This window comes from Hypanus sabinus, unplaced genomic scaffold, assembly GCF_030144855.1.
Source record: "Hypanus sabinus isolate sHypSab1 unplaced genomic scaffold, sHypSab1.hap1 scaffold_766, whole genome shotgun sequence".
In the NCBI taxonomy this organism is placed as follows: Eukaryota; Metazoa; Chordata; class Chondrichthyes; order Myliobatiformes; family Dasyatidae; genus Hypanus; species Hypanus sabinus.
This window is the reverse complement of record NW_026781617.1, coordinates 165,745-185,306: the sequence shown is the minus strand read 5'-3', so window position 1 is coordinate 185,306 and position 19,562 is coordinate 165,745. Positions and strand designations below refer to the sequence as shown.

Genomic DNA, 19,562 nt, shown 5'->3' with positions numbered 1-19,562 from the left:
CTTGATCCCTTTAGCCACAAGGGCCATATGAAACTCCCTCTTAAATATAGCAAATGAACTGGCCTCTCAACTGTTTTCTGAGGCAGAGAATTCCACAGATTCACCACTCTCTGTGTGAAGAGGTTTTTTCCTCATCTCGGTCCTAAAAGGCTTCCCCTTTATCCTTAAACTGTGACCCCTCATTCTGGACTTCCCTCAACATCAGGAACAATCTTTCTGCATCGTGCCTGTCAAATCCCTTTAGAATTTTATACCTTTCAGTAAGATCCCCCCTCAATCTTCTAAATTCCAGCGAGTATAAGCCTAGTTGATCCAGTCTTTCTTCTTATGAAAGTCCTGCCATCCCAGGAATCAATCTAGTGAACATTCTTTGTACCCCCTCTATGGTAAGAATCGCTTTCCTCAGAATAGGGGACCAAAACTGCTCACAATACTCTAGGTGTGGTCTCACAAAGGCCTTGTACAACTGCGGTAGAACCTCCCTGCTCCTGTACTCAAATCCTCTTGCTATGAATGCCAACATATGATTCGCTTTTTTCACTGCCTGCTGTACCTGCATGCCCAATTTCAATGACTGGTGTACAATGACACCCAGGTCTCATTGCACTCCCCCACCCCCCCACCAACTTTTCCAAATCGGCCACCATTCAGATGATAATCTGTTTTCCTGTTCTTACCACCAAAGTGGATAACCTTGCATTTATCCACATTAAATTGCTTCTGCCATGAATTTGCCCACTCACCTGACCTATCCAAGTCACCCTGCATCCTCTTAGCATTCTCCTCACAGCTAACACTGCCACCCAGTTTCGTGTCATCCGCAACCTTGGAGATGCTGCATTGAATTCCCTCGTCTAAATCATTAATATATATTGTAAACAACTGAGGTCCCAGCACTGAGCCTTGAGTTACCCCACTAGTCACTGCCTGCCATTCTGAAAAGGTCTCGTTTATTCCCATTCTTTGCTTCCTGTCTGCCAACCAATTCTCCATCCACATCAATACCATGCTCCCAATACCGTGTGCTTTAAGTTTGCATGCTAATCTGCTGTCTGGGACCTTGTCAAAAGCCTTTTGAAAATCCAAATATACCACATCCACTTGTTCTCCCCTACCCACTCTACTAGTTAAATCCTCAAAAAATTCTATAAGATTCGTCAGATATGATTTTCCTTTCACAAATCCATGCTGACTTTCTCCGATGATTTCACCACTTTCCAAATGTGCTGTCATCACATCTTTGATAACCGACTCTAGCATTTTCCCCGCCACCGATGTCAGACTAACTGGTCTATAATTCCCCGGATTCTCTCTCCCTTCATTTTTAAAAAGTGGGGTTACATTAGCCACCCTCCAATCCTCGGGAACTAATCCAGAATCTAAAGTGTTTTGAAAATTTATCACTGTTGCATCCACTATTTCTTGGGCTACTTCCGTAAGCACTCTGGGATGCAGACCATCTTGCCCTGGGGATTTGTCTGCCTTTAAACCCTTCAATTTACCTAACTCCACTTCCCTACTAACATGTATTTGCCTCAGTTCCTCCATCTCACTGGACCCTCGGTCCACTACTATTTCCGGAAGATTATTTATGTCTTCCTTAGTGAAGAAAGAACCAAAGTAGTTATTCAATTGGTCTGCCATGTCCTTGTTCCCCATGTTCAATTCACCAGTTTCTGACTGTAAGGGAGCTACATTTGTCTTAACCAATCTTTTTTTTTTCTTTTCACATATTTATAAAAAACTTTTACAGTCATTTTTTATGTTCCCTGCCAGATTTCTCTCATAATCTTTTTTATCCCTTTCCGAATTAAGCCTTTTGTCCTCCTTTGCTGGACTTTGAATTTCTCCCAGTCCTCAGGTGTGCCGCGTTTTCTGGCTAATTTGTATGTTTCCTCTTTGGACTTGATACTGTCCTTAATTTCCCTTGTCACCTATGGGTGCGCTACCTTCCCTGGTTTATTCTTTTGCCAAACTGGGATGAACAATTGTTGTAGTTCATCCATGCGATCTTTAAATGCTTGCCATTGCATATCCACTGTCAACAATTTAAGTATTATTTGCCAGTCTATTTTAGCTAATTCACGTCTCGTACCTTCAAAGTTACCCTTCTTTAAGGTCAGTACCTTTGTTTCTGAATTAACTATGTCGCTCTCCATCTTAATGAAGAATTCCACCATATTATGGTCACTCTTACCCAAGGGGCCTCGCACGACAAGAATAGTAACTAATCCTTCCTCATTGCTCAATACCCAGTCTAGAATGGCCTGCTCCCTATTTGGGTCCTTGACATGTTGGTTCAGAAAACCATAGATTATAGACTATAGAATAGGACAGCACATTACAGGCCCTTCGGCCCACAATGTTGTGCTGACCTTCAAACCCTGCCTCCCACATAACCGCCAACCATAAATTCCTCCATATACCTGTCTAGTAGTCTCTTAAACTTCACTAGTGTATCTGCCTCCACGACTGACTCATTCCACGCATCAACCACTCTCTGAGTGGAAAACCTTCCTCTAATATCCCCCATGAACTTCCCTCCCATTATCTTAAAGCCATGTCCTCTTGTACTGAGCAGTGGTGTCCTGGGGAAGAGGCGCTCTCTGTCCACTCTGTCTATTCCTCTTAATATTTTGTATACCTCTATCATGTCTCCTCTCATCTACCTTCTCTCCAAAGAGTAAAGCCCTGGCTCCCTTAATCTCTGATCATAATCCATACCATCTAAACCAGGCAGCATCCTGGTAAATCTCGGTACCCTTTCCAATGGTTCCACATCCTTCCTATAGTGAAGCGACCAGAACTGGACACAATACTCCAAGTGTGGCCTAACTAGAGTTTTATACAGCTGCATCATTGCATCGCGACTCTTAAACTCCTCGACTTATGAAAGCTAACGCCCCATAAACTTTCTTAACTATCCTATCTACCTGTGACGCAACTTTCAGGGATCTGTGGACATGTACCCCCAGATCCCTCGGCTCCTCCACACTACCAAGTATCCTGCCATTTACTTTGTATTCTGCCTTGGATTTTGTCCTACCAAAGTGTACCACCTCACACTTCTCCGGGTTATACTCTATCTGCCACTTCTCAGCCCACTTCTGCATCCTATCAATGTCTCTCTGCAATCTTCGACAATCCTCTACACTATCTACAACACCACCAACCTTTGTGTCGTCTGTAAATTTGCCAACCCACCCTTCTAACCCCACATCCAGGTCATTAATAAAAATCACAAAACGTAGAGGTCCCAGAACAGATCCTTGTGGGACACCACTAGTCACAACCTTCCAATCGGAATGTACTCCCTCCACCACGTTCCTCTGCCTTCTGCAGGCAAGCCAATTCTGAATCCACCTGGCCAAACTTCCCTGGACCCCATGCCTTCTGATTTTCTGAATAAGCCTACCATGGGGAACCTTGTCAAATGCCTTACTAAAATCCATGCAGATCACATCCACTGCTCTACCCTCATCTATATGCCTCGTCATCTCCTCAAAGAACTCTATCAGTCTTATTAGGCATGATTTGCCTTTCACAAAGCCATGCTGACTATCCCTGATCAGACTATGATTCTCTAAATGCCCATAGATCCTATCTCTAAGAATCTTTTCCAACAGCTTTCCCACCACAGACGTAAGGCTCACTGGTCTATAATTGGCTAGACTATCCCTACTACCTTCTTGAACAAGGGGACAACACTTGCCTCCCTCCAATCCTCTGGTACCGTTCCCGTGGACAACGAGGACATAGAGATCCTTGCCAGAGGTTCAGCAATCTCTTCCCTTGCCTCATGGAGCAGCCTGGGGAATATTACGTCAGGCCCCGGGGACTTATCCATCCTAATGTATTTTAACAACTCCTACACCTCCTCTCCCTTAATATTATCATGCTCCAGAAAATCAACATCACTCATATTGTCCTCACCGTCATCAAGTTCCGTCTCAGTGGTGAACAACGAAGAGATGTATTCATTGAGGACCTCGCTCTCTTCCACAGCCTCCAGGAACATCGTCCCACTTTTGTCTCTAATCGTTCCTACCTTCACTCCTCTCATCGTTTTGTTCTTCACTTAATTGAAAAATGCCTTGGGGTTTTCCTTTACCCTACTTGCCAAGGCCTTCTCATGCCCCCTTCCTGCTCTTCTCAGCCCTTTATTAAGCTCCTTTCTTGCTACCCTATTCTCCTCAATAGACCCATCTGATCCTTGCTTCCGAAACCTCGTGTATGCTGCCTTCTTCCACCTGACTAGATTTTCCACTTCACTAGTCACCCATGATTCCTTCACACTACCATTCTGTATCTTCCTTACCAGGACAAATTTATCCCTAACATCCTGCAAGATATCCCTAAACATCGACCACAAGTCCATAGTACATTTCCCTGCAAAAACATCATCCCAATTCACACCCGCAAGATCTAGCCTTATAGCCTCATAATTTTCCCTTTCTCAATTAAAAATTTTCTTGTCCTCTCTGATTCTGTCCTTTTCCATGATAATGCTAAGGGTTAGGGAGCAGTGATCACTGTCCCCCGGATGGCCACCCACTGACAGGTCTGTGACCCGACCCGGTTCGTTACCTAATACTAGATCTAGTATGGCATTCCCCCCAGTCGGCCTGTCAACATACTGTGACAGAAATCCGTCCTGGACTCACTTAACAAACTCTGTCCCATCTAAACCCTTGGAACTAATCAAGAGCCAATCAATATTAGGGAAGTTATAGTCACCCATGATAATAACCTTTTTATTTTTGCACCTTTCCAAAATATGCCTCCCAATCTGCTCCTCGGTATCTCTGCTGCCAGCAGGGGGCCTATAGAATACCCCCAGTAGAGTAACTGTTCCCTTCCTGTTCCTGACTTCCTCCCATACTTACTCAAAAGAGGATCCTGCTACATTACCCACCCTTTCTGCAGCTGTAATAGTATCCTTGACCAGTAATGTCACCCCTCCTCCCCTTTTTCTCCCCTCTCTATCCCTTTTAAAGCACTGAAATCCAGGAATATTGAGATTCCATTCCTGCCCTGGTGCCAGCCAAGTCACCCTAATGGCCACTACATCATAATTCCATGTATGTATCCAAGCTCTCAGTTCATCACCTTTGTTCCTGAAGCTTCTTGCATTGAAGTACACGCACTTTCCCCCTGTTACTACCTTTACACCCTTTATTTTGCTTCTCTTTCCTGAAAGCCTCTCTATTTATTGGATCTGGCTTTACTCCATGCATTTCTTTCACCGCTCTATCGTTCCAGGTTCCATCCCCCTTGCAAATGAGTTTAAACCCTCCTGAACCATGCTAGCAAACCTACCAGCAAGGATATTGTTCCCCCTCCAGTTCAGGTGCAACCCATCCAATCTGTACGGGTCCCACCTTCCCCAGAAGTTATCCTAATGGTCTAAAAATCTAAAACCCTACCCCCTGCACCAACTCCTTAGCCACGCATTCAACTGCCATCTCCTCCAATTCTTACCATCACTGTCACGTAGTACTGGCAGCAATCCTGAGAACGCCACCCTTGAGATCCTGTTCTTCAGCCCTCTGCCGAGTTCCCGAAACTCTTCCTATCCCTCTTCCTGTCTATGTCATTTGTCCCAACATGTATCATGACTTCTGGTTGCTTTCCCTCTCGTACCAGGATGTCATGCACCCAGTCAGAGACATCCCGGACCCTGGCACCCGGGAGGCAACAAACCATACGGGTTTCCTTCTGTCATTCACAAAATCTCCTGTCTGCTCCCCTGACTATAGAGTCTCCAATGACGACATCTCTCCTCTTCTCCATCCCGTCCTTCAGCACTACAGGGTCAGACTCACTGCCAGAGGCCCTGCCACCGTGGCTCACACCTGGTCAGTCGTCCTCACCAACAGAATCCAGGACGGTAGACTCATTATTCAGGGGAATGGCTACAGGGGTGCTCTGCATGACCTGTCTACTCTCCTTCGCTTTCCCCCCTCGGACTGTCACCTAACGTCCTGCTTCCGGCAGCATAGGTGTGACTACCTCCCTGTAGCTGTCATCTATAACTGCCTCATTCTTCCTTATTAGTCGAAGTTCATCTAGCTGCTGCTCCAGATTCCTCACACGGTCTTCCAGATCGCCCAGCCGCAAGCACTTCTGGCAGATGTGACTGTGCGGGAGAGGGGAGCTCCCCCAAGACTGTCATATCTCACAGGAGAGGCACATCACGATCTCAGGAGGCATTGTAAAGACTAACTGGGAACAAGCTGGGCTTACGCCTCTTCTCGTCGAAGCCTCAAATCTCCACTCCTTCACTGGCCCACTCACTCACTGGCCGCTTTCCATCCTGCAGACATTCCAAGAACCCTTAAATTTGGTTCCACCAATCTATATGTAGATTGAAGTCACCCATTATATCTGCTGTTCCTTTATCGCAAGCATTTCTAATTTCATGTTTAATGCCATCCCCAAACTCACTACTACTGTTAGGTGGCCTGTACACAACTCCCACCAGCATTTTCTGCCCCTTAGTGTTATACAGCTCGACCCATATCGATTCCACATCCTCCAGGCTAATGTCCTTCCTTTCTATTGCGTTAATCTCCTCTCTAACCAGCCACGCTACCCCACCTCCTTTTCTTTCCTGTCTATCCCTCCTGAATATTGAATATCGCTGGATGTTGAGCTCCCATCCTTGGTCACCCTGGAGCCATGTTTCTGTGAACCCAAATATATCATATTCATTAATAACTATCTGCACATTCAATTCATCCACCTTGTTACGAATGCTCCTTGCATTGACACACAAAACCTTCAGGCTTGTTTTTACAACACTCTTAGCCCTTATACAATTATGTTGAAAAGTGGCCCTTTTTGATTTATGCACTGGATTTGCCTGCCTGCCACTTTTACTTTTCACTTACTACTTCTTGCTTCTACCCTCATTGTACACCGCTGTCTCTTTGCACTTGTTCGCATCCCCCTGCCACATTAGTTTAAATGCTCCTGAACAGCAGTAGCAAATGCTCCCCCTCAGACATTTCCTCATACACTGAACTCCAATGTACATTTGGCAGTGTCCTAATACACTGAACCTCTCTTGCCTGTAATATATTTACAAAGCACTTTTGCATTTTTCTTAAACATCATCATGTCATGTCCCAGACTGGTCTCATAATACATTTTAAGAACTTCTACTCTACTCTTCGCCGAACATTTTCTTTGTTTTTTTGTATATGCTTTAATCTGAGTACAGCAACTTCTATCAGTAAAACCATTGATATACCTTGATTTTCAATGTTCCTTACAATTTGCTCTTCATGCCCACATTGGCACCATACTCCCGCTATTCACTTTTGAATGACTCCGGCTAACTGGATGAAGAATTACCTTCAATCAGTGCTGTGGTATACAATTTCTCACCTACTTCAGGATATCTATGTCCAATCCATCTGTTCTCCTTTCCATGACTGCTATGAAGCTTAGTTTCATTTTCCATATTTAACTACACGAAAGAACAGGATCTCTCCTCAACACACTTTAAAACTTACATCCTCTTCAAGCCCTTAATAAAGGCAATCTAGATTCATTTTTAGGGAAGTCGGAATCCACTTCTACGTTGGCACTTTCATTCATAACAGCTCTGTATGATTTATCTACTCCTGTATCTCCTGAGAACTGTTCAGCGGTGTGCGGTATGTCTGAATCGAAGTGGTTGCACTTTTTCTGCAAGGGACTGAGTTTGTTTATAAATTGGCTTTCACTTCACGGTTAAAGAGATGAACATTCTCTTCAAAATATAGGTGCTTTGATTGAGATTTTATCTCAGATTTGTTACTTCAACAGATTTATTGTTCATTACGTTAATGGACAGGGGTTGGGAATCCCGACTTCGATGCAGCTCGATGACTTTCGTCTGGTCAGGGAGATTGAGGAGGTGATAGATAGGAGCTATAGGCAGGTATTCACACCGGGGCCTTGGGAGACAGATACGTTGGTAATAGTCAGGAGAGGGAAGGGCAAGAGAGCATCCCTGTGGCTGTCCCTGTTAACAATAAGTATTCCTGCTTGAGTACTGCTGGGAGGTGGGACCTACCTGGGGGTGGCAACAGTGGTCGCACCTCTGGTGCAGAGTCTGCCCCTGTGGCTCAGAAGGGAAGGGAAAGGAAGAGGATGGCAGCAGTGATAGGGGACACTATAGTTACGAGGTTAGACAGAGGATTCTGTGGATGCAGGAAAGAAACGCGGATTTTAGTCTGCCTTCCAGGTGTCTGGGTCTGGGATGATTCTAATTGTGTCCTCGATATTCTGAAGTGGGAAGGAGAACAGCCAGAGGTTGTGGTACATATTGGTAGCATAGGCAGGAAAATGGAGGAGGTCCTGAAAAAAAGGCTACAAGGAAAGAATTTGAGAAGCAGGACTTCAAAGGTATTAATCTCGGGATTACTGCCTGTTCCACGAGAGAGTGAGTAGAGGAATAGAATGAGGTAGAGGATAAATGCGTGGCTGGGGGATTGGAGCAGGCTGTAGGAGACAGGTGATAGAGAAGGGATGTGCTCCAACCGATGGCTTGCGATTTGTTTATTTTAATTCAACGAGTATTATAAACAAAGCGGATGTGCTTAGAGCATGGATCATTACTCGGAGCTATGATGTTATGGCCATTACACAGACTTGGACGGCTCAGGGGCAGAAATGGTTACTTTGACTGCCAGGCCTCAGATGTTTCAGAAAGGACAGGGAGGGAGGCAAAGGAGGTGAAGGTGTGGCACTGTTAATCAGAGATAGTGTCACGGCTGCAGGAAAGAAGTAAGTTGTGGAGTGATTGTCTACGGAGTCTCTGTGGGTGAAAGTTAGGAATAGGAAGGGGTCAATAGCTTTACTGGGTGTTTTGTTATAGACCATCCAATTGTAACAGGGATATCAAGGAGCAGCTAGGGAGACAGATACTTGAAAGGTGTATTAATAACAGAGTTGTCGTGATGGGAGACTTTAATTTCCCAAATATCGATTAGCATCTCCCTAGAGCAAGGAGTTCAGATGGGGTAGAGTTTGTTAGGTGTGTTCAGGAAGCTTTCTTGACACAATATATAGATAAGTCTACAACAGGAGAGGCTGAATTGATCTGTTACTGGGAAATGAACCTGGCCCGGTGTCTGATCTCTCATTGGGAGAGCATTTTGGAGATAGTGATCACAACTCTATCTCTTTTACCATAGCATTAGAGAGGGATAGGAACAGACAAATTAGGAAAGTGTTTAATTGGGGTAAGGGGAAATATGAGTCAATCAGGCAGGCACTTGAAAGCATAAAATGGGAACAGATGTTCTCGGGGAAACGTATGGCAGAAAAATGGCAAATGTTCAGGGGATATTTGCCTGGAGCTCTGCATAGGTACATTCCAATGAGATAGCGTACACACCATGGTGTACAAAGGCTGCTATAAGTCTAGTCAAGAAGAAAAGAAAAGCTTACCAAAGGTTCAAAAAAGTAGGTAGTGATAGAGATCTAGAAGGTTATAAGGCTAACAGGAAGGACCTTAAGGAAATTAGGAGAGTCAGAAGGGGCCATGAGAAGGCCATAGTGAACAGGATTAAGGAAAATCCCAAAGCATTCTCAAGTCTGTGAAGAGCAAAAGGATAAGACATCAAATAATAGGACCAATCAAGAGCAACAGTGGAAAAGTGTGTATTGAACCAGAGGATAGCAGAGGTATCCTCTGCTTCAGTATTCATTACGGAGAAGGATCTTGGCAACTGTAGGGATAATTTACAGCAGACTGAAAATCTTGAGCATTTATATATTAAGAAAGAGGATGTGCTGGAGCTTTTGAAAAGTTGGATAAGTCACCGGGACTGGACGAGGGAGGAGATTGCTGAACCTCTGGCAATGATCTTTGCATCATTAAAGGGGAACAGCAGAGGTTCTGGAGGATTAGAGAGTTGTGGATGTTGTTCCCTTATTCATTAAACAGAGCAGAAATAACCCAGGAAATTATAGATGAGTGAGTCGTACTTCAGTGGTTCATAAGTTGGTGGAAAAGATTCTGAGAGGCAACATTTATGAACATATGGAGAAGCATAATATGATTAGGAATAGTCAGCATGGCTTTGTGAAAGGCAGATCGTGCTATACGAGCCGGATTGATTCTTTTGAGGATGTGACTAAACGCATTGATGAAGGTAGAGCAGTAGATGTAGAGTACATGGATTTCAGCAAGGCATTTGATAACGTACACCATACAAGGCTTATTGAGAAAGTAAGGAGTTATGGGATCCAAGGGGACATTGCTTTGTGGATCCAGAATTGGCTTGCCCGCAGAAGGCAAAGAGTGGTTGTAGATGGGTCATATTCTGCATGGAGGTCGGCGGTAGTGGTGTGCCTCAGAGATCAGTTCTGTGACCCGTACTCTTCAAGATTTTTATAAATGACCTGGATGAGAAAGTGGAAGGATGGGTCAGTAAATTGGCCGATGACACAAAGGTTGGGGGTGTTGTGGATAGTGTGGAGGGTTGTCAAGTGCTACTGCGGGACAATGATGGAATGCAAAACTGGGCTGAGAAGTGCTAGATGGAGTTCAACCCAGATAAGTGTGAGGTGGTTCATTTTCATAGGTCAAATATGTTGGCAGAATATAGTATTATTGGTAAGACTCTTGGCAGTGCGGAAGATCAGAGGGATCTTGGGGTCCAAGTCCATAGGACACTCAAAGCTGCTACGCAGGTTGATTCTGTGGTTAAGAAGGCATATGATGCATTGACCTTCATCAATAGTGGTATTGTGTTTAGGAGCCGAGAGGTAATGTTGCAGCTATATAGGAACCTGGTCAGATCCCACTTGGAGAACTGTGCTCAATCCTGGTTGCCTCACTACAGGAAGGACGTGGAAACCATAGAAAGGGTGCTGAGGAGATTTACAAGGATGTTGTCTGGATTGTGGAGCATGCCGTATGAGAATAGGTTGAGGGAACTTTGCCTTTTCTCCTTGGAGCAAATGAGGATGAGAGGTAACGTGATTGTGTATACGATGATGAGAGGCATTGATCGTGTGGATAGTCAGAGGCTTTTCCTAGGGCTGAAATTGCTAACATGTGATGGCACAGTTTTAAGATGCTTGGAAGAAGGTACAGTGGAGATGTCAGTAGTATTATTTTTATGCAGAGAGTGGCGAGTGCATGGAATGGGCTGCCTGCAACGGTGTAGGAGTTGAATACGATAAGGATGTTTAAGAGACTGCTGGATAGGTACATGGAGCTTAGGAAAATTCAAAGGTAAGGACATGTTCGGCACAGCTTTGTGAGCTGAAAGGCCTGTATTGTGCTGTAGGCTTTCAATGTTTCTAACTTGTCATTGGTTAATAAGTTAAAACGGATATTATGGATCCAGGCGTAGTTTCAGAGACAGAAATCAAAAGGGGAATAAAAACATGCCATGGTCCAATGAAATCAGTTTCCAAGTGAAGAAATCCGATTCAATATTCGCCAGTCTCAGAGTCCAGTATCCATGAAAGTGCATTCACTTCCCAGCAACTCCATTTTTTACATCCCTTTATCAACTGTATCATGGTTGGCCACAGTCCCGTTGACCTAATAGTAGGGGGACATACATGCTTATGATCTCCTCTTTGTACATGGTTTCAACTGCCTGCAAAATATTTTTCCAATCTGTAAGATGGTTACTTTTCCTGTTTAACATTTTCTATTTATAACTTTGCAATACATCCGTCCATAGCTGCAGTGCAACAGGAACCTTTGCCAGAGAACCGGTGAACGCAGTTGCCTGGCTTATTCAATATTGATTTTCTCAGGGAATCTATGCCATATTTTTCATATTCTGTCCCAATTGATGCGTACAATACCAAGGATAACAAATACAAAAATAAAAGGGAGTGGATATTATATTTCAGATCTCGAGCTATCAGTGCAGGTTTGGAAAGTGTGAAGAGGCAGAATGGCTGAACTGAAGGAGCAGAGGTTACATGTGAGCTTTGGTGTTGAGGTAGGTTAGAGATACCCGGAGATAGCGATCAGCAGTGGGAACTTTCATCTTTACTGATCGCTGAATTTTATGTCTTACATTTTCTTGGTCCATGAACCAGGTTTTATTGTCCACACCGTCAGCTGTAGGAACGTTGAATTCTTGCAAAATCAGAACAGTGATCCGGTTGCAGTTTTCAAGTTCTGTCTTTGACAAGTGTAATCTGGTGATCATTTTATTTCTTTTGCCATTTAAGATGTTCAGCAGAAACACAAGGAGACCCTGCGGGCACAAACGGAAACACTGAGAGTGAACACGATCCTGATGAGGGAGAAGGTGAAGATTTTCCAGCTGGTTGATCAATATGCTGAGCTCACGATTATTTCTACTGTTCGAGATCGGAGACTGGTGGAACATGAGCTGCTGGCAAGAGGCAAAGACCATGAAAAATGGAGAAAGAAACATCTCTGTGGAGAGCTGGAAAAAATCCGGACTGATCAATTGTTCCAGAGCAGCTTTTCCCGGAGTAAAACCAAATCTAGTAGTTCAGCAGCAGTGGCTGGAGTCCCGGGGATCGGGAAAACAACGATGGTACAAAAGATTGTTTATGACTGGGCAACAGGGAAAATATACCAACAGTTCCAGTTTGTCTTCAGTTTCAAATTCCGGGATTTAAACTCTATTAACTGCAGGATAAACCTGAGGGAACTAATTCTTGATCAGTATCCTTACTTTGAAAATATCCTCAGAGAGGTCTGGAAGAATCCAGAGGGATTGCTGTTTATATTCGACGGTTTAGATGAATCCAAAGACAAAATTGATTTTGCTGACAGTCGGAGAGATACAGAACCCAAGCACCAGTGTCCAGATCCGGAGTGGTGGTGTGAAGTGTCTGACATTGTGTACAGTTTAATCCAGGGCAAGCTGCTCCCAGGGAGTTCAGTGCTGGTGACCACCCGCCCCACTGTGTTACATCTATTGGAAAAGGCAGAGATCAGAGTCTGGGCTGAAATCCTGGGATTTGTTGGTGAGGAACGGAAGGAATATTTCATCAGGCATTTTGAAGATCAGACGGTGGCGGAAGCTGTTTTCAAACACGTGAAGGAGAATGAGATCCTGTACACCATGAGCTACAACCCCTCCTACTGCTGGATCCTCGCTCTGGCACTGGGCCCCTTCTTCACACAAAGAGTCAGGGACCCACAGCGAGTTCCCAAGACCATCACCCAACTGTACTCCTACTACATTTACAACATCCTGAAAAACCACAGCCGTGAGATTGAGAACCCCCGTGATGTGTTTCTCAGGGTTGGTCAGATGGCCTTCAGAGGGGTGTCGGAGAGGAAGATTGTGTTTACAGATGGAGATTTGATCAACTGCAGTCTGCAGCCTTCCCAGTTCCTGTCCGGGTTCCTGATGGAGCTTTTGGAGAGAGAGGATTTTGCCAGGAGTGTGGTGTACACATTCCCACACCTCACCATCCAAGAGTTTGTAGCTGCAGTCGCACAATTCCTGAATCCACATCCCGGGGATATCCTGAAATTCCTCACTGAAGCACACAACACGTCAGATGGGCGATTTGAAATATTTCTCCGTTTTGTTGCTGGTCTCTCCTCCCCAATGACAGCTCGGGGTCTGGAGGAGTTTCTGGGCCCATTTCCTCATCAAACAACCTGCCGGGTGATTGACTGGGTGAAGGAGGAGGTTAAACGCCAGAGTGGAAACACAGAGAGTGAAGCTGGTAAAAGGAGCCTCCTGAACACATTACACTACCTGTTTGAGTCTCAGAATAGTGGCCTGGCTCAGGCTGCACTGGAATCTGTGGATACACTTTCATTCAGTGGAATGACATTGACCCCGATTGACTGCGCGGTCCTGTCTCATGTCATCGGACCCTGTGATACAATAAAACACCTCGACCTGGAGAAATGCCACATTCAGTGTGAAGGAATCCAGCGGCTGGGACCTGGGCTGCACAAGTGCCAGGAGTTGAAGTAACTTGATTTATCTCTCAATCTGAACTGTGAAACTGTTCCATTGTGATGTTTCAATGTAAAGGGATTTGAGTAAAACTACTAAATCAATTGTGAGGTATTCTGAAAAATGGCCAGGGGATTGGTCAGTAATTCCGCAAGTACGGGTGGGCGGGGGGGGGGGGGGTGGTGGCTCTGAGGTTCCTTGTGAAGGGTTGATGGAGACGTCCTCAGCTGAGTGAACAACGGCCATTAGTTTAATGGTAGTAAATCACAGGAATGGCCGTGTTTCTCGCTGCCTGTGACACGTCCATTGACAATGTTCCTTCTCACTGTTACTGACACCCAGACCGACACTGACTGCAGCAGGTGGGTCAGAGATTCACACACCCTTCCTGGTGAGGGAAACGAGACCATTGGTGCATTGTCCCGGTGAGAGGGAAAGAAATATCATTGTAAGATTGTCCTCCCCTGCCCTTCCCCGTGTGTGACTATCACCATCGGTCCAATGATCTGACTGCTCACTACCAGACACCCATGGGCGCATCTCCTCTCCTGATTGTGGGCCTCAGTTCAGACACACTTCTCTGTAAAATCTGTTTCTGCATCTTCCATGTTGTGGGAACTCTCTTCCACATTACCTATTCTCCTGTGTGATCTCTCTTCCCCATCCCCCATCTATCTGCAGGATCTCTCTTCCCCATCCCCCTTTCTCCTGAGGGATCTCTCATCCTTATCCCCTTTCCTCCTGTGGGATCTCTCTTCCCCATCCACCTTTCTCCTGAGGATTCTTTCTTCCCCGTGCCACATCCGACCCTGTCACATCAGAAACATTTTTCTAACAATCGGGACATGAGACAGAATATGACTTTGCTCACTACCAAATACCTAGACACCATGGGCGCATCTCCCACCCCTCCCGTACAATCTATTTCTGCATCCCCTGGACCTGTAGTGATGGAAGCAGAGTATGCCCACACATCGGTGAATCCTGCAACTATGTGCTCCTCCGGCTTGAAGAGGAGAAGCCGATGTTCCCCCCAAGAGGGCAGAGAATGTAGATGCGGGGTATTCCTAGCAAGAGGTGGGAATCCGGATGGAGGTTCGGTGAACACCCCACCCCCCCGAGGAATCTCTCATCCCCATCCCCATCCCCATTCCTTTCTTTGGTTTCACTCTTCACTATTCCCCTTCCTCTTGGTGTACCGCTGATCCCCCATTGACCTTCCTGCTGCAGGTGCTTTTGCTCGTTTGGGGTCCCTTTGACACTTTCTCATTTACAAATTTTCCTCACTGTGGGACTTTCTCCCATCCTCTCACGTCAGGAACTCTCCTAACCAGTGGGGAGTGGGACAGAATATATGGTCACACCGACAGACTAAATTACCTCCATTCATGAATACTCTGTGAGGGAAATTGACAGTCATGGGAACTTCGATCAGTGATTTACTGACCCACGTTTTGAAACAATTTGTTCATCAATTTGTCTGTTTGTGTTTAGGCTTGGGCGGAATGAACTCGGAGATCCAGGAGTGAAACTGGTGTCTGCAGCTCTGAGGAACCCGGAATGTAAAATACAGAAACTGGGGTAAGTATCAGACTGTGGAAGGTTGTGGTTACTGTTACTGGGTGTCTGACACTGAACATTAATGTGATCAGTAATTGTGTTACTGATAAACACTGGGGATTTGTACCATGTCCTGTCTCTCTGTGTCTTTCACCCTCACTCTCTCTCATCTCCAGGCTGAGGGATGTCGGTCTCTCAGATTCTGGTGTCGAGGATCTCGCCTCCGCTCTCAGTACAAACTCCTCACTAACAAAGCTGAACCTGGGATTAAACTGGCTGACAGACCGATCTGTCCCCGCTCTCCGCCGCCTCATACAGACCCTCCCGAGTCTGGAGTGGATCGGGTGAGTGTTTGTGTGGATGTTCAATGTGATAAAATATCAGCGGATCCATGGGTTTTCTGGTGATATTTGTCTGTGAGTGTTGTTGAAACATCAACCCCAGTCCCCTGTTACTGACACTGTTGTGTAATCTGTTTATTTCATCATTATTCCTCCATCTGTTTCAGACTGTGGAAAAATGATTTCAGTTGTACTGGGAAGAAAGAACTGGAATCTCTGCTGGAACGCAGACCCGGACTGAGAGTGAATCTATGAACATCTGTATGTGTGAACATCCCCTTCAGCGGGATGGGGACATTCTGCCCGATTCCCGGCTCTCCCTTTTAAATCCCGCCCTTACCTTTAGCGACCATGCGCCAGGTTTAATTCCCGCAGACAGGAAGAGCCCGGGAGAGAGTCCAGGAGAGAATCCTTTTGCTCCCTTTGCTGAGGACGGTGTATTCGGCGGTCTGGCTGATATAATGAAGTTAAATTGATAAATACCTTGGACGTGACCCTGGATCTGCAGCGATCCCAGACACGGCCCTGAAATGTGATTTTAATGATTATCGGTTCCCTGATGTAGAGCGATGGTGAGATTATTCAATCTGTCACTTGTTGTTGCCGGTCAATTAATTGTGTGTGACTGTAAGTGAGTCGAGAACAGCTTATTTATACCCGTGTTAGCAGCTCACAAGTTGTTTAATTTAAATTTGTCATGATAAAATCAATAAACCGCTGTAACTTACTGTTACAGGAACTCGAACTCGAGTCTCATTAGTGGGGAAACAGTGACCTGGGGTTACTGCTGTCCCCTGCACCTGGTGAACTGCAGTAAAGGGTCTGAGCTCCTCACACTGGTACAGCAGCGTCTCAGCTCCAGGCTGAGGGATGTCAGTCTGGTGGTGACTGATCATCAGAAACTCATCACTCCCCATCCCTCATCCAGGCTGACACACCGCTCTCTTGCTCTCACAGACAAAAATGACAAAAGAGATTGGAAGCTCCTGTACTGTATAATATCTGACCTGTGTCAGGCAAAAGTCGCGAAGAAGAGAATGGAACAGAAGAAATCAACACGGGGTGTCAGACACCGACTGAAACTCTGTAATCATCGTCCCATCAATCTCTCTCCGGGACGTAGAATTACAATATTCCTGAATCAGACACAGAGTGAAGCTCCCTCCACACCGTCCCATCACACACTCCCAGAGTCAGACACAGAGTGAATCTCCCTCCACACCTTCCCATCACACACTCCGGGGGTCAGACACAGAGTGAATCTCCCTCCACACCGTCCCATCACACACTCCCAGAGTCAGACACAGAGTGAATCTCCCTCCACACCGTCCCATCACACACTCCGGGGGTCAGACACAGAGTGAATCTCCCTCCACAACCCCTTAACTCAAACTCCCCGGTTCAGACACAGACTGAAGCTCCCTCCGCACTGTCCCATCACACATAATTCGGCTCAGGCACAGAGTGAATCTCTGTCAACATCGTCCTATCACATACTCTAGGGATCAGTTACAGAGTGAATCTCTCTCCACACTATTCCATCAATCACTTCCGGGGTCAGACACAGAGGAAAGCTCCTCCCATACAGTCTCATCACACTTCGTCTGGAGTTTTTCTGTCAGTTTAAACTGTGTTTGTTGGCGGCTGCTAACTGCGTAGTTCCCAGCTGCGACCGCTGGCAACTCGCCGAGAAACCAGTTCGCTCCAAAAACCGGAGGCAAACGCCGTTTTCCACTGACATCGGGACAACGTCCCTCCTCCTCTATCATTGCGATTCTCGTTCAGTGTGGGAGCCAGACCATCTGTTGAGAAGTCTTGACCTCTCACGGCCTGGGATTTCTTCAGGACTAACGGAGCCTTTCCTGGCATTGGGATTTCTGGCATCGAGCCAGCAAGGTACTGTCAAGTACAGACTTTTCAAGCTAGTTAAATAACTCGCTCCAGGACTTTATAATCAGCACCGCCGTATATTTCTCGATTCGGACATAGCGCCAGCATGCCGGAACGGTCTCCAGGTAGTTGCAGGCCTTCGGAGAGTTATGCAAAAGCAGTTGCCTCTCCAGCCTCGGACAACGCCCTGTTTTTATCGGTGAAAGAGCAATGTATTTTACGTCCTGGAATTACTCTGGAAAAGTGTGCGGAGGGCATGGAGGACCTGGTTGGGAAAGGTGAAATTTTGGCCACCGAAAAGAGTTCGGGAAGGCAGTGTGTTATCTGGAGAATGATGAGTTCGTGCACTGGGCTCTCAGTACATCTGTTTCACTCTTTGATTCTGCCCTTGTGGTTCATATGGGAGATCTTGAGGCTACGTGCAGGGAGGTTCAGGCGAAGGACTGGGTGGAGCCTGTGCACTGTAAGAGAGTGAAGAAGAAATCCAAGCACCCGAAGATGTCGGCCCCCGACATCGCAGAGCTCACACCCATTTGCACTGAAGTGGAGCGGAGGAGGTGCACAGGTGGACAGGGTGATGGAAGCAGAGTGTGCCCACACATCGGTGAATCCTGCAACTATGTGCTCCTCCGGCTTGAAGAAGAGAAGCCGATGTTCTCCTCAAGAGGGCAGAGAATGTAGATGCGGGGTATTCCTAGGAAGAAGTGGGAATCCGGGTGGAGGTTGGGTCTATCCCTGAATCCCAAATGTAACCACCAGTCCTGTGGTGGGTGGTGTGGTTGTGCAGAAAGCTACTGCTAGGCCTGTTTGCCCAATCGAGGCAGCCCTGGAGCCCTCCACCCAGGACTTAGCAATTAGTAGTAACCACCTCCCTGGAGGCAAGTGTATTGAATAATGTAAGCGGAGAGGAGACCAAGCTCTCTCACTCTCAGCATCAGGCTGCCAGTGGATCACTAGGACCAGAGCTGCTGGGGTCCCCTTCATGCCTGTCTCCTGGGGAGAGTGATATACTCTGCATGCCAACCCCATCAACTAATGGCCTGGAGGGAGTCACTGGGGATCATCCCTCCATTGTCGTAACTGTGAATAAGACTGATGTGACGGTGGAGCGGAAAGGAATGAGGGAGGTACCCGCTGCGCAGTGTGGGTTACAGGGGCAGCCACCTTATACACCACATGAGGAGGAAAATGGGGGATCTGTTTGCAGTGAGGGGTTGGAGGGAGATTCTTTTGATAGTGAGACAATGGACATCCTCACCTCTCCTGAGAAATCCCCTTTGATACCTGTGGAGAAGATCCGAGAGTTTATTCACTCCTCTGTGGGTGCAAAGCATCGGCCTAAACTAGCCTCACTTCGCTGTCCTGGTGTACCGAGGCTGGTGAAGTCCCTGCGAGTCATTCTCGGACAGAAAGGGAAGGGGAAGAGGAAGAGGAATGCTGTGTTGGAAATGACAGACGGCAGCTGAAATCCTTCCTGGATGACCTGGTGATGGACATCAGAGTGGGAAGCAGCCTCGCTCCCTCGGGAGACGGTGGGTCACAGGGTGGCGTTGGCACCACTCGGGCTGGAAAGCAAACAGCATTCTTGCTTTTTTCTCGGGATAGAGTGGTTGAGGTCTACTCCGCTCTCACCGGGAAGGGTACTAGTGTTGAGGCGTAGTGTACACCCAACTTGACGCTCTCTGTAGCTGGTCTAAATTTTACTGGTAGCTGGGGTTCTCTCCGCAGACATAACAATCCCTCAGTCCTCAGGAATGGGAGATATGCGGTGAATTTCCTGTAGGGAACCCATACCACCCCGGGGGACAAGTCCCCTTGGCTCCTGGAGTGGCAGGGCGGGGTCTAC

At 46.4% G+C, this 19,562-nt stretch overlaps 1 protein-coding gene across 1 annotated transcript in view; it reads left to right on the top strand.

Moving 5' to 3' along the window:
- Window positions 1-16,559, top strand: part of LOC132390099 (NACHT, LRR and PYD domains-containing protein 3-like) — a 37,459-nt gene extending 20,900 nt beyond the window's left edge. The window contains exons 9-12 of the mRNA XM_059962695.1: window positions 12,202-13,939; window positions 15,420-15,506; window positions 15,662-15,829; window positions 15,994-16,559. Of these exons, the coding sequence (XP_059818678.1) occupies window positions 12,202-13,939; window positions 15,420-15,506; window positions 15,662-15,829; window positions 15,994-16,081 (2,081 nt within the window). The 3' untranslated portion in view covers window positions 16,082-16,559. The remainder of the gene's footprint in view (window positions 1-12,201; window positions 13,940-15,419; window positions 15,507-15,661; window positions 15,830-15,993) is intronic.
- Window positions 16,560-19,562: the final 3,003 nt, after the last annotated feature.